The sequence below is a fragment of the Heterodontus francisci genome, chromosome 18 (assembly GCF_036365525.1).
Source record: "Heterodontus francisci isolate sHetFra1 chromosome 18, sHetFra1.hap1, whole genome shotgun sequence".
NCBI lineage: Eukaryota > Metazoa > Chordata > Chondrichthyes > Heterodontiformes > Heterodontidae > Heterodontus > Heterodontus francisci.
In genome coordinates this window covers 36,662,835-36,678,895 of record NC_090388.1, presented here as the reverse complement: position 1 = coordinate 36,678,895, position 16,061 = coordinate 36,662,835, and the positions used below count along the sequence as shown (strand labels likewise).

Genomic DNA, 16,061 nt, shown 5'->3' with positions numbered 1-16,061 from the left:
AGTGTCAACATGGTTTTATGAAAGAGAAATTGTGTTTGACAAATGTATTAGAGTTCTTTGAGGATGTAATGAGCAGGATAGACAAAGGGAAACCAGTAGATGTAGTGTATTTGGATTTCCAAAAGGCACGTGATAAAGTGCTACATACAAGATAGAAGCTCATGGTGTTGGGGGTAATATATTAGCATGGATAGAGGATTGGCTAACTAACAGGAAACACATTGTCAGGATAAATGGGTCATTTTCAGGTTGGCAAACTGTAACTAGTGGGATGCCACAGGGATCAGTGCTGGGGCCTCAACTATTTGCTATCTATATTAATAACTTGGATGAGGGACTGAGTGTATTGTAACAAAATTTGTTGATGATACAGAGATAGTTGGGAAAGCAAGTTGTGAGGAGGATACAGAGTCTGCAAAGGGATATAGATAGGTTAAGTGAGTGGGCAAAAATTTGGCAGATGGATTATCATGTGGGAAAATGTGTGGTTACTCACTTTGGTAGCAGGATGGAAAAGCTAAATAATATTTAAACGGAGGCTACAGAATTCTGCAGTACAGAGGGATCTGGGTGTCTTTGCAAGTGAAAAATAAAAAGTTAGCATGCAGGTACAGCAAGTAATTAGGAAGGCAAATGGAATGTTGACCTTTATTGCAAGGGGGATGGAGTATAAAAGTAGGGAAGTCCTGCTACAGTTGTACAGGGCATTGGTGAAACCACACTTGGAGTACTGTGTACAGTTTTGGTCTCCTTATTTAAGGAGGGATATACTTGCATTGGAGGCATTTCAGAGAAAGTTCACTAGGTTGGTTCCTGGCATGAACCAGTTGTCCTGTGAGGAAAGGTTCAGCAGATTTGGCCTTTACTCATTGGAGTTTAGAAGATTGAAAGATGATCTTGTTGAACTATATAAGATTCTGAGGGGGCTTGACAAGGTAGATGCTGAGAGGATGTTTCCCTTCTGTGGGGGGGGGGGGCGGCGGGGGGAGTCTAGAACTGGGGCCATAGTTTCAGAATAAGGGGTCGCCCATTTAAGACAGAGATGAGGGGAAATTTCTTCTCTCAGATAGTTGTGAATATTTGGAATTCTGTACCCCAGAGAGCTGTGAAGGCTGAGTCCTTGAATATATTCAAGGATGAGGGAGACAGAATTTTTGCACTATAGGGGAGTCGGGGGTTATGGGGAACAGGGAGGGAAGTGGAATTGAGGCCAAGCTCAATTCAGCCATGATTTTATTGAATGGCATTGCAGACTTGAGGGGTTGTATGGCCTACTGCTGCTCCTATTTCTTCTGTTCTTATGTACTTAAGAAAGTCAACAAGCACTCTATGTGGGTGAACGGGCAGGCAAACAAGTCAAAAATCACTTAGGCTGATTGGGTGGAGAAGCCATCCAGTTGGTTTGGAGACCTTCACAGTTGTCTCCGATCCACCCAAAGTTGACAAGTAGAGTACGAGAACCAAACTCTGCAACAGCACATGAGAAAACTGTAGAGTGAGGGATGATTCAGGTGGGAATGGGTAATGGCCAGGAAGATGGTTTGCAGTGATTTCAGGTGGTTCAGATACGGGTGAGCTGTACTTTGAGAGACTTGGCATTAGTGGTTAAGTGTTAAATGGTTAAGTGGTGGGGAAGGACTGAGAATGACTCTAGGTGGATTAGAACAGGCTAGGAGCAATTGAGGGCAATGCGGGTCAGACTGTGAAGAGCTCTGGATAGATGGACAGGAAATAATTCTAAATTGGCTGGCAGCAAAGCAACAAAGCCCAAACCAATTATTCAAGCTGCAGCCAAGTACTCCAGGCTGAGCATCAGGCTCCAAATACAAATTAGGCCTTTGAGTAAATGCTTTCTTAAGAATCTGCAGTGCCATACATGAAACTCTTAGATGAGAATAGGCATTTTTTTCCAGTGCTTTTTTATTTTTGCCTTGTTTTATCACTGTTACTTTTATTAATAAATTTTCAGTTTGGGAGGAAAAATTCACAATGGCAGCTCAAAGCAACTTCAGAAATTTTTGAAACGATTTGATTGGTAATTTCCTGCTACTTGACAGTGCAAGATTGGGAACTCCCAAATTGACAACTGAACAATTTGATTGCAAAGTTTTATGTTGCTTATTGTTCTTTGCTCCCAACTAAATGACTAAACATGAACAAATCAAAAGCAATCAGATAAATTGCCATTTCAATTAATTCCTAACATTCACATTGAAGAGATACAGCTGCTTTGAAAGTTGTGATACACGTGAGTTAAAAACAAGACTTTGGATGCAAGCTTCTTAAATTTCTAGACAGATGAATCATGGAAGTGTAAGAATAGGCTTCAATAATTAGGAACAAAGCAAACCCAAAGTGGAGAAGAAGAGAATAGAAAACGAAAAAAAATCAAACATTTTCTTGTTCAATTCATGATTACAGTATTATCCCTACATAGCTTAACTAAAGATTCTCCTAACACTGAATAAACTTTATCAGAATAATATTAGTGTTTGTTTTAGCATTCAGTACATGAACTGAAAATATTTAAAATAAAAGGGTAGCCCTGCAAGCCTTGAACTCCCTGCAGCTGTCAAATTGTCTGTGGCTTACTTTATGGCTATTTCTGGAACATACATCAGTTTCCCATGGGTAAATTCTTTAAACTGTCTCTACCAAGGAAAAGTCTAAAGAATCAGACTGCTGATTTGTTTACCAGTCTTATGAGGCATCTATTTTAATTACATTTCCACATAAAAGCTGTGCAGTTCAACACTGAATTTTACGAAAAGAACTAAGGAAAATGTATTCCTCTGACTTAAACAATGACTTACACCAAGATTGGGAAAGATAGCTGTAGAAATCATTTGATTCATTTACCATAAACATGTATCCATGAAATTAATTTTCCACGAAAGTGATGGCAGCCTCAGAATTAGTTAACTTTCCTGATGAGGATTAGAATGTGTCCGCAAATCTACATAATGTAGTTAATTTTTTTTTGTTTGAAACTAATATATATATATCCTGTTTTCCGAGTTTGTGTCTACATTTTTAATTCACACAGGATGACGTATACAGTCTGATGTATTGATTCATGAAAAGCTAATATTTGTTGTACTTTTTCTAATATAGATGTGTAGATATGTGGATAACTTGGAAGTGATCTACTGTCAAACTCCTGCTCTGGATCCCTTTAAACTGGCACTACCTGTGCAAGGCAAAGCTTCCTTTATCTTTGATAATGTCACTGTGGGATCCTTTGATTTTGGATATACAGAAGATCCTTTGTTTCAGACATTTAAAGTCCCTAAGGAAATCAAAAAGGGTGGCAGTAATGTTCTTGAGATTAAAGTAAGTGGACTGAAATCTGAGGAGAGTTATCATCTATTAAAAGCACATGTTGCCTTTGTGGGTGTAGTTAAGATTGGAGTCTGATGAGATGATTTGTGTAATTTTTATTCTGTACCAAGTTGGCTTACTACTTTCAAATAGCTTCTCCCAAAGAACTCGAGAAATTTGGTTATTAGATTTTACAGCATAAGACTTTTTTTGAATTATGCATAACTACAATTGTGCCAGTCAATGGCAATATAGAACAAAAAATAGCTGACTGTGTTGAGTCAGGAAACATGCCAACTATCCAGCATATTTTTTGTTTATTATACTCCTTGTCCACCCTAGAGCATGAACTGGTTTGTAGAATAGAAATTAATTTTCTAAAAACTTGCATTTGTATAGTGCCTTGAACATATTAAAAACACCCCAAACAAAATCAAAACACTTTCTCATGTTTTTTCAGTCTTTAGCTCAATGTGCTATTAGTGACTGAGACAATAAGTGTATAACCTGCACCCACCACTTCCGCTCTTATAATCAATGATTGGGAGGGGAGCAAGAGTGCATTAGTGCAATTCTTCCACAAATATTGGTTTCCCTCCCTGTGACAAGCAGCGGACTTGTGCTAGGTATATCCCTATGTTTGCACAACTGAAATGGATCAGTCCGTAAAAAGGGGGAGGAGGGTTCACATGCATAAACGTACAGGACTGAATTTTATGCCCCCCCGCAAAGAGCGGGAAGTTGGCAGGGAGGAGGGACCTAAAATGGAGCAGGAGGTTCTGGGGGCCCTTCCCGACCCGCTCCCGCCTCCACCGCCACTTTATGTAGGACAGCGGCAGCGTAAAATGGCTCACCCGCCCCAGGCCAATCAAGCCCCTTAAGTGGCTAGTTAACGGCCACTTAAGGGCCTCTGCCCGCCGCCAAGAGTATTTTACCCTTGGCCGTTCAGGCGGCCCAGGCCCGAGACGGCCTTGGGGGGGGGCCTCATGATCAGGCACCCTGTGCCCGATGGAGGGCCGCCCCCGATGCCCCAATCACCCCCAACACAGCCCCCATCCCCCCAATCGACAACCGTTCCCTTGCCGGGGCCTGACCGATCACCCCTGGCGAGGCTACAAAAACTTACCTTCGTTCTGGGGCCATCCTTCATCTTCGTTCCAATGACTGGGTTGCAGTCCCAGCAGTGGCCACCACTGGGGCATAAAATTCAGTCCTATACATTTATGCATGTGAACCCTTCTCCCCCTTTTTATGGACTGAACCATAAAAAGCTGATTGGCCAGCAGCTCCATTAGGCGAGACTTCCTGCTTCAATTAAGGGCCTGTGACAGTAAAATGTGGACCGGATCCCCAGACCAAGGCGAAGACGGGTTCGCCACTGACTTTTCACTCGGTGGACGGCTCCTGTCTGCCGAGGGTAAAATTCAGCCCACAGGGTTCCATTGTGCAGGGCATCAGTGCTCAAACTTTCTATTGTCCTTCAGCTCCAGAAACCAGCAACTATCATACCTCCATCCATGCCATTGCACTTATTCCATTTTGTCAAGAAGTCAGTTAATTTTATTGTGATGACACTTGCCTTTCTGAAGGGTTTGTTTTTATAATTTCATGATAATTAAGGATGATTGCAATGACACTACCAGCTTACTTTATAAATGTTTTGTTTTAAGTTTCAAGGAGCACAGATTAAGCCTGAAGCTGTTGATGGTAAAATCCTGACAATTGGAAACCAAAGCTGTGAGCATATACACCTGAAACCAAATACCTTAATTTGTGTCATACCTCAGGATCTTTTGTCTTCAAGAAATGAATTAGATGTAGAGGTAAGAGATTTTATGTTCAAATTTTGCATGATTACATTATATGTGACCATATGATGATCATATGACTGAAAATGTACTCTCTAGATATTTATATAGGGGTGAAATTTCTCAGTGATGTGAAATCCTGCTGCCGAGGCTGAAAGCAGGAGCCGACCCCACTTTGGCTGGTGGCAGGACCCTGGTGCGGCATATTGCCAGTGGCAGCCAATTAAGAAGCTGCTGCCAGGTCTGCCATCCAACTCAGGATGGCGATGCACCCCCAAAGGATGCCGGTCCAATCACAGGGCCAGCAGATCAACAGACTCAGCAGCGCCACCACTACCAGTGGCCAGTGCTGTGGCTGCAGCTCCAGCAAGAGGGCGCCTCAATGGTGGGGCGCCTTCAAAGACAGATGTGTTTGGTTGGGGGAAGCCAGGGCGAGGCAGGCCCTGGCGATAGGGGGAGGGTGAGGAGGGATTCGTGGTGCACCAGCGGCACCAAAGCTGCAAGGGCGACTGTTCCCCCTAGGGCTCCCTTCCATTCTGCTCCCCAGAACCCACTGATAAGCTGCCATGCTTCACCTGATGGTCGCCGCACATGGCCCTCTCAATGTGGGCAAAATGCCCACGCAGGCAGGAAGTGGCCCTTAACTGGCCACATAACTGGTTCAATTGGCTGCCAGGCAGGCAATCATTTTGCCACATTTCCTGCCGCTATATCATATTGCCAGTGGTGGGAAGGCATTGGGCTCCCCTCCTGACACCTTCCTCTGCCATATTGCCAGCCCTCCTACCTCCCAGACCCCCTCCCATGGGCTGGGGAAATTCAGCCCAGTGTGTAGAATCTTGATCTGCATGCTTGACCATGGTGAGCAAAAACTGGTAAATAGAAACTGACAAGAGTCATGAAAAAAATTAGCCTATTAATGTGACTTTCAATGCACTTTGTTTCCAAAACCTTACTTGAAATCTGGATTATATACTCACACACCATCTGTCTGCATTTCAGATGGACATAAGCTTGTTGAAGCAAATATTCACCTGAAAATATTTTAAAATGCAAATCGGCGGCATTCTTGTTTCTTACCTAGTGTCAGAATTACGATTTTGGCATTAATTCTCACAACAACTTTTCAAAACCATTGAATTTCTGCTAATTTGCCGCAGCCTCTAAACCTCCCACCCTGATTGCAGATTCCAGCCTTGGCATCACCAGCCTCTCCCAGCACTGAAGTTGTTTGCCTTTTTCTGCAAGCCCCTACTGCAAGGACCTCCATGATATGCCTGGTCCTCTGCCTCCTGTTCATGAAGGTTTCCAAAGTCTCTAATTCCCCCAAACAACAGACTTATTCCAATTTTAATTGTAGTTCAAAACTTCAGCCTATTGTAAAAGCAAAATACTGCGGATGCTGGAAATCTGAAATAAAAACAAAGTGCTGGAAATACTCATTAGGTCTGGCAGCATCTGTGGAGAGAGAAACAGAGTTAATGGGTGGAATTTCATGCTCTCCCTATGGTGGGTTTGGAGGTAGGGAGACCATAAAATCGGTGGGATGGTGGCGCCACCTTCCCAGCTACATGCCCCATATCTGCGTTCAACTCATCCGCATAGATCTGACATTCCCCGGCACAGGCCCATTGCTAGGCAGTAGCCTGAGCACTGATGGTTGTTTTGCTGGCCTTATTTGGGAGAAAGATACTTACTTATCTTGGGCCTTTGTGAGCTTGCTGCTTGTCCCTCTGAAATTGCCCAATGTAGTGATTGAGTGCAGGTCGTTACGCCCACTAAGTGTGGGCTTGGCTCCATTTGGGCTTCCATTAACTAGAGTATTAATTCTCACAAAATGCCAACTGTTCAGTGACGTCTGCTGGACAGTGCACAGGAGTAGATGTTGCACGATTATGGGGTCACATTCAACAGTAATTTGCACCTCTCTGCTCCCTCCCTCTACGGCAAAGTAACTTGCCAGCACTTACTATGCAGAATGCACGCGTGAAGAATGACCAACTGGGTAAATTATTCAAAGACTGCTGGTGGTGGCTTTGGGATTTTACCACTCTGTGAGTGACCACTGCAGCAACTAAGAATACAAGGAAAGAATATAAAGGAGGAGGTTAGTGTGGGAGGTAGAAGTTGTCACAATATCATTTAATTGCTTTTCTTGAAATATCATGTGAAATTAAATTTTTCAGGCAATTTGGTGTTAAATCAATAAGAAGTGGCAGTGATTATCTATTTTCCACAAAATTCTAGTGTTTAACTACTTGGTTAATGTATTTGTTTCCTTTCAGTGGAAAAATGCCAATTCATCAATTTATCTGGGCAAAGTAATCATCCTTGAAAATAAAAACTTTATGACACTTGTTGGTGGAGTTGTGGTAATACTGCTGCTTCTTTTGCTGGTTGGAGTACTTGTTTGGAGATACAGAAAGAAACAGATGAAAGGTACAGCGCTTTTTGATAAACTATGTCTGTAAAATATTATCAAACTATTTTAGTGAAAGCAGCAATCTCTAATTCTACAAATTACACGGGGCTGGATTTTGCAGTCTTCACCACTGACCTCAAAGAAAGCTGCCCACAAAAATCTAGCAATCTTTGCAGCATAGATTTTTACTTTCCTGATATTAGTTTGAATCTGCATCTCCAGGCATCCAGCAGCAGCAATGTTATCAAGCAAAGTAAGCAGCTACTCACCTTGAATAATTCTCACAGAAAGTAAACCAGGAAGTAAAATGCACTGATTATGCACTTTTTATATGAATTTTACAGAGAGCAAAATAAAAATTGGGACATATACATTAGAAGCTGAAATATCATAAACTTTAAAAAATAATGTTTATTTTATTAAAAAGAACTATGGAATTTTTATCTTGATGGAAAAATTTGAATGACACAAAAATAAAATTAGTTTCCCAGGGCCAGAGTGGATGTTCAGCCGTAGTTATTACTTAGTATACCGTTGAAAACCGGGTTACGCCTCACTGTCAAGGCGTAACTTTTTCGGGGGGGGGTTTTAAAAATGATATTACAGCGTAAAAGGGGAGGTTCTCGTCAATTCAGTGATTTCTATAGGATTTCTGTCCAGGGACTGCAACTGCGGACCCTGTGGAGGAGCAGGAAATCACTGGCAGCAATTTCTCAATTTCCACGTTTAACTGCACATGCGCGGATGACAGTTGTTGCGGTCAGTTTCACAGTTGTAATGACAGCGAACACTGACAATTTCGCCATCATTACAACTGCAAAATCCGGTCCAGTGTTCTTAATGATATTTTGGTGTTAATTCAAGTTGCAGCTTTCTCATGTGCATTCTGTAAACTTACCTTGCTTCATTAAAAGATCTAAACCCAGATGAAGTGCGGTATGATGGAAGAACGCATACTCTGCACCTGGATAGGCTTGTGAATACAAGAGCACGAAACAGTATAACTGCAGAAATGATCTCTCATGACTCCTCTGACTATCGAACAACTCTTCAAGAAGGTATGGACGGTTTCATTATTAAGTGGCCTATAGCTTCATTCAATTTTGAAAACACATGTTTCTGCAATTTTCGCCCCTTTCCTCCTGAAGCCACTACATCTTTCTGGGTGGTGTTTCCACTGCTGCCGGTCGTTCTCCGATACCTCACCCAAATGGCCATTCTACATTTCGTAAGCCAGAATGTTGCAAGATTATTTGACCCTGCAGCCAAATCCCTTTCTTCATCTAATTTTCGAACAAGTGGAGCAAGGGTCACTGGATATCATTTGTGTTGATTACCCCTGCTCGAAGACACTGAGGTAAATCATAGCACTCCCACCACCCCTCCAGACCCTCAGCAATGTGGTTGACTCTTAAATGCCCGTGAAATGGCCAAGCAAGCCACTCAATTGTATCTAACTGCAACAAAGTCAATGAAGAATGAAACTGGATGGACCACCCGGCATCGTCCTAGGCACCAGAAACGACCACGGCAAACCCAGCCCTTTCGACCCTGCAAGGTCCTCCTTACTAACATCTGGGGGCTGGTTTCAAAGTTGGAGAGCTGTCCCACAGACTAGTCAAGCTGGCCGAGTGCTAAAGGACGTATCTGCCAGACTGGGTATGCGGCAGGTGGTGAGGGAACCAACAAGAGGGAAAACATACTTGACCTCATCCTCGCCAATCTGCCTGCCACAGATGCATCTGTCCATGGCAGTATTGGTAGGAGTGACCACCGCACAGTCCTTGTGGAGACAAAGTCCCGTCTTCACATTGAGGATACCCTCCATTGTGTTGTGTGGCACGACCACCGTGCTAAATGGGATAGATTTTGAACAGACCTAGCAGTGCAAAACTGGGCATCCATGAGGCTCTGTGGGCCATCAGCAGCAGCAGAATTGTACTCAACCACAATCTGTAGCCTCATGGCCTGGCATATCTCCCACTCTGCCATTACCATCAAGTCGGGGAATCAACCCTTGCTCAATGAAGAGTGCAGGAGGTTATGCCAGTAGCAGCACCAGGCATACCTCAAAATGAGGTGTCAACCTGGTGAAGCTACAAGCCAGGACTACTTGCATGCCAAACAGCGTAAGCAGCTTGCGATAGACATAGCTAAGCAATCCCATTACCAATGGATCAGATCTAAGCTCTGCAGTCCTGCCACATCCAGTCATGAATTGTGGTGGACAATTAAACTAACTGGAGGAGGTGGCTCCACAAATATCCCTATCCTCAATGATGGGGGAGCCCAGCACATCAGTGCAAAAGATAAGGCTGAAGCATTTGCAACAATCTTCAGCCAGAAGAGCCGAGTTGACGATCCATCTCGGCCTCCTCCTGAAGTCCCCAGCATCACAGATGCCAGACTTCGGCCAATTCAATTCACTCTGCGTGATATCAAGAACCAACTGAAGGCACTGGATACTGCAAAGGCTATGGGCACTGACAACATTCCGGCAATAGTACTGAAGACCTGTGCTCCAGATCATCTTGTGCCCCTAGCCAAGCTGCTCCAGTACAGCTACAACACTGGCATCTGCCCGGCAATGTGGAAAATTGCCCAGTTATGTCCTGTGCACAAAAAGCTGGACAAGTCCAATCTGGCCAATTACCGCCCCATCAGTCTACTTGCAATCATCAGTAAAGTGATGGAGGGTGTCGTCAACAGTGCTATCAAGCGGCACTTGCTTAGCAATAACCTGCTCAGCGATGATCAGTTTGGTTCCGCTAGGGCCACTCGGCTCCTGACCTTACTACAGCCTCTGTCCAAGCATGGACAAAAGAGCTGAACTCAAGAGGTGAAGTGAGAGTGACTTCCCTTGACATCAAGGCAGCATTTGACCGAGTATGTCCTCAAGGAGCCCTAGCAAAACTGGAGTCAATGGGAATCGGGGGAAAACTCTCCATTGGTTGGAGTCGTACCTAGCGCAAAGGAAGATGGTTGTGGTTGTTGGAGGTCAATCAGCTCAGCTCCAGGATATCCCTGCAGCAGCTCGTCAGGGTAGTGTACTGGGCCCAACCATTTTTATCGATGATCTTCCTTCATTCATAAGGTCAGAAGTGGGGATGTTCACTGATTGCATAATGTTCAGCACCATTCATGACTCCTCAGTTACTGAAGCAGTCCATGTAGAAATGCAGCAAGACCAGGACAATATCCAGGCTTGGGCTGATAAGTAACATTCGTGCCACACAAATGCCAGGCAATGATCAACAAGAGAGAATCTAACCATCTCCCCTTGACATTCAATGGCATTATGATCGCTGACTCCACCCACTATCAACATCCTGGGGGTCACCATTGACCAGAAACGGAACTGGAGTAGCCATATAAACACTGTGGCTACAAGAGCAGGTAAGATGCTAGGAATCCTGCACCAAGTAACTCACCTCCTGACTCCCTAAAGCCTGTCCATCATCTACAAGGCACAAGTCAGAAGTATGATGGAATACTCTCCACTTGCCTGGATGGGTGCAGCTCCAACAACACTCAAGAAGCTCGACAACATCCAGGACACTGTTTGATTGGCACCCCATCCACAAACATTCACTCCCTCCACCACCGACACACAGTGGCAGCAGTGTGTACCATCTACATCTACAAGATGCGCTGCAGCAATGCACCAAGAATCCTTAGACAGCACCTTCCAAACCCGCGACCTCTACCACCTGGAAGGACAAGGGCAGCAAATGCATGGGAACACCACCAACTGCAAGTTCCCCTCCAAGCCACACACCATCCTGACTTGGAAGCATATTGCCATTCCTTCACCGTCGCTGGATCAAAATCCTGGAACTCCCTTCCTAATAGTATGGTGGGTGTACCTACCCCACATGGACTGCTGTGGTTCAAGAAGGCAGCTCACTACCACCTTCTCAATGGCGATTAGAAATGGGCAATAAATACTGGCATAGCCAGCGACGCTCACATCCCATGAATGAATTTTTTAAAAATCTCAGATCAACAAACTCAGTATCGACCTAGAATTGAACCAGGAATCTTCTCGATTTGTATGCTCAGCTCCATACTGTAATTCCCCATCACTCGCCATTCCATTTTCTTTAAGCTAACAGTTAACAGTAGGTGTGATATACCATTTTGACATTGCAATAATTCTTCTGCTTATTTACTACTTAGTACACTGCCCACTTCTAGAAAAGCGTCTGGTCAGTGAGACCTGCTTTGCCAAAATAAAATGGGTTACCCAACTGACCAATAACCAAAATTGTCTTTAATTTTGAGGTGTGTTGAAGTATCTGGGCATTCTTAAGTGCACATAATTTTTCAGTGTTATTTGTGGCGAGCTGGGTCAACTGGAGAAGCGTGGGTCATTCTCCTTAGAGCAGAGAAGGCTAAGAGATTTTATAGAGGTGTTTAAAATCATAAAGAGTTGAAATAGCGTAAAAAAAAAGATAAACTGTTTCCAATGGCTGAAGGGTCTATAGCCAGAGAGCACAGATTTAAGGTGATTGGTAAAAGAACCAGAGGTGACATGAGGAAACATCGTTTATGCAATGAGACGTTAGGATTAGGAATGCACTGCCTGATAGAGTGATAGATATAGATTCAGTAGTAGCCTTCAAAAGGGAATTGGATAAATACATGAACGAAAAAAATTGCAGGGATATAGGGAATGAGCCAATGCTGTGGGACTAACTGGATTACTCATTGAAAGAGCTGATGCAGACTCAATGGGCCAAGTGGCCTCCTATGGTACTATTCTATGATTCTATGTCCATAGAGTTTCTCATTTTCAAGATTTAGTTTTGGAAGGAACAATTAAAAGACTAGCAGTAAGTAATAAACACTTGTAAATTGTCTTCACAAAGGATAATGTTGAAAGGAATTGGCATACAATATTAACTGCATCTTCAAAGCAACCTCACTCCTGAAATTCGTTCAGCTATCTGTAGTTGATATAGGTGACAGAAGCTGTAGTCTATGGCCATTCACTGGCCTTCCCACCACAGACAAAATTTCCCACAGGGGAGAGCATAAAATTCATCCCTATGTCTCTGCTGCCCATTGTTAGAGTGAGGATGGGAGGATGAAGTGCTCCCTGAACTTAGGAGGAAAACAGCAGTGTGTGTCATCAGAAATCACAGTGCTTCTTTTCATTTTGAACAACCTGTTTAACCATAAAAGACTCTTTCAGTTGAAAATAAATGTATTCCTTTTTTTAATTAATAGATCCATTTCAGAATTTGGCACAAATAGCATCACACAGACAAGACCAATTTTCTCATTCGGATCTTACTTGTATATTATCGAGAAGAGACTCGAATTCAGCCATACCATTGCTTCAAAATGATGTGAACATCAACTTCTACAACTTGGATTCTGAACTATTGAAAGAAGTGCAGCACATGGTTATCAGTGCTGATGAGCTCACAATGCACACCACAGAGGTGATTGGAAGAGGCAAGTTTCCAAACATTTTCTGCTATAAAATCTAGGACACAAAGGAAGCAGCTCATCTTGGAATAGTTAAATATCTTTAGACTTGTCTTGAGACTATTATTTCTTTGTAAGATAAGGAACTACCAAATCGCTTAAATGATGGGTTTATGACATGCTGGTAGAGGTCTATTAATTTATCATAGGATTTTTCTGGTGTGACTAAATACTGTGACAAGTGTTGCATTTAACTAGTGAGCCATCAGCAGAGCCCAAAACTATAGGATCATTGACCCTTGTCTTGTTAATTGTCATCAACGCTTAGAAATGCTTGGTACAGCATTAAACAGAAGAGCAAATATTAAGACTGAGTTCCCAGGGCTCCTTATTCATGGTTGGAAAAATGCAAACCCTGTCCAAAATCCCAAGGACGGGGTCATTTCAATGGTGAGGGCTGGTAGCCTGTACTTGTAAGGGCACTTCTGTGGCTCCCCTGCCCTGTCATGTCGGTGGAAGTCCAGGTCAACTCTAGTCACTCTGATGGTGGACCCCGAAAGCCATTCCTGGGCTGAAGTCTTTCTGCACAAGAAAAATGTCAAAGCTCCAAAGAAAGCAAATTTCTGCAGCCTCAGCAGTAATCGATCGATCCCCTTTAGGGATTCAGAACAGCAGCAGCATAATGTGAAGGAGTCCCCAAAGCCACATGCAGTCAATGAGGCCTTTCATCTAAGAGAATTCTGTTTTGCATACAAATCCCAAAGCCCTATCCTGGTCTCAGATGTCCATCGGAAAAATGCTTAGTCTGTTCACTGTAGCAAATAAGGTATTAGTCATTTGTTTAACACAAGCATGGATGAAAGATTAGCTGGTATTAATGATATCCTTGTGGCGACTTAGAGGAAAGAAGTTAAAGGCTGCAGTGATCTTAACTACAACCAGAAATGCTGTACTAGCCTGTGGCTGTTGGCTGCAGGGCTTCTTGTAGAACATGACACTATCCTGTCACTACCTTCCTGGAGAAACAAAGCTCCCTCATATATTGTTCCCAAGAGAACTACAGTGATGTTCCCATGGGCTCATAAACTCTCTTACTCTTTTCTTGAGAAGGTAAGGGTTTCTTTGAGCATGTATTTTCATCTTCCTCTTCCTTGCACCTCCTTCTTTCACCTCTTGCTCCTTGTTCCTTCCCCTCCTTCCCATCATCCTTCTCCTCCTTTCACCTCCTCCTTCCTCCTATCCTCACCTTCCCATCCCACTCCTCCATCTTCCTTCTCCTCTTCCTTATCATCCTCTTAGATGTCCTAGAAGTACCACTATGATGATACAATTGCATTGTTAAAACCCCTTTCGTCCTGAGCCTAAATAGCAGCTTTTATTTTACAAAATGGTAATTTTAAGAACAAATGACCCACAAGCTAATGCATGAAAATGTTTCAGTAGCTCCAGGCAGCTTTACCCTGATGGCAGCTGAGAATCCTTTTAAATATTGTTTTCAGAGGCCTCCTAACATATTCTACTGCTTATGGTTTGTGGCAACAAATGCCATTAGTCAGGTGTAAAGGTCAGGAAATCAGTGCCTTTCGGAAGACATGTGACCCTGGTTTGTAATTATTCATGAGGCTTCAGCCTGTTCCAGGCCAAAGCTCTGGACCACCACCCCCCTCCAACAGCAACACCTGCACCATAAAATCCAGCAACATCGACAAGCACAAACTGGGCAGGACAAACCCCCAAGCTATTTTATGCCTCCTACTGCCCCGTTGTTGGGCACAAACAGGACAGTAAGGTGGCAAAAATCATCCCCATAATAATTTGTTAGGGTTCAAACAGGACGTAAATGAATAGTTGCATCTAGCTGTGGCTGCTGTTCAGATTGACCTTTCCTCTGTACGTATTTCCACAATGAGTTACGTTCATAACCAATCTCCGTTTTCTGCTTAAGGTCTCATTTTGTTTTTCTTTTGTTAATGTCTCAAAATTTAATAGGCCATTTTGGGTGCGTATTCCATGGAACACTCTTAGCCCAAGATGGGAAGAGTATACATTGTGCAGTGAAGTGTTTGAACAGTAAGTAAATAAGACATTAGTTTTAAAATTATTTATTATTTTGTTAAGTTGCTTCCTGTGCAAAACATTCCTGAAAAATGTATTTTGAATCAGATACAGATCAGACTTCCTGTAAGCTATGCAATGTGAAGGTGCACAAGAACAATAAGTGATGTGTTGATTATGCCATATCTGCTTGCACAGGAATCACTTGCTTAGAACAAGTAACCCAATTCCTGAAGGAAGGATTAATAATGAAAGATTTCAAACACACCAATGTTCTCTCTCTGCTTGGAATCTGTCTTCCTAATCAAGGATCCCCTCTGGTAGTACTGCCATATATGAAGCATGGTGACTTACGGAACTTTATCAGAGAAGAATGTCACGTAAGTAAAATCACAGCTGAGTAATGCTATAGGGAGAGTTTGAACAAAATATATATAGCAGGTTTATCAGTTTAGATCGGATTTGTCTAGACTACACCATGTCCATTCTAACAAGACATGTCACTTATTTTTCTTTAAATAAAGAAAAAGTATGCATTTATATATAATATTTTACATATTGGCCCAGATTTTGTGCTTATAATAATGGTGAGACTGCCATCATTACCCTGTGAAACTGACAGCAACTTCTGGCATCTGCAATTGCACGGAAATGTGGAACTTGCTGTCTGTGATTCCCTGCTCCTCCTCAGGGTGCGCTATTGAAGTCCCCTCAGACGACAATCCTTTAGAAATCACTGAACTGATTAGAACATCCCCTTTTACACTGTAATATCACTATTAAAACCCCCTGAAAAAGTTACGGCATGTTAATGACATGTAACTGGATTTTTAACAGCACACTAAGCTGTTACTACTGCTGCTCTTTGCTCCAGAAAAACTAATTTTATATTTGTGTAATGTCAAATTGTTCTATTATAAAAATTCCATAGAATCATAGAACATTTACAGCATAGAAGGAGGCCATTCAGCCCATCGTCTCCATGCCAACTCTCTGCAAGAGCAACTCACATAGTCCCA

General features: G+C 42.9%; 1 protein-coding gene across 9 annotated transcripts in view; it reads left to right on the top strand.

Annotated features, from left to right (window-relative positions):
• met (MET proto-oncogene, receptor tyrosine kinase) overlaps nt 1-16,061 on the top strand; it is a 134,576-nt gene that overhangs the window by 111,732 nt on the left and 6,783 nt on the right. For all 9 annotated transcript variants that reach the window (XM_068050537.1, XM_068050534.1, XM_068050540.1 and 6 more), the window contains 7 exons: nt 3,115-3,333; nt 4,992-5,144; nt 7,415-7,568; nt 8,466-8,609; nt 12,784-13,014; nt 14,977-15,057; nt 15,241-15,422. In XM_068050537.1, the coding sequence (XP_067906638.1) occupies nt 3,115-3,333; nt 4,992-5,144; nt 7,415-7,568; nt 8,466-8,609; nt 12,784-13,014; nt 14,977-15,057; nt 15,241-15,422 (1,164 nt within the window). The remainder of the gene's footprint in view (nt 1-3,114; nt 3,334-4,991; nt 5,145-7,414; nt 7,569-8,465; nt 8,610-12,783; nt 13,015-14,976; nt 15,058-15,240; nt 15,423-16,061) is intronic.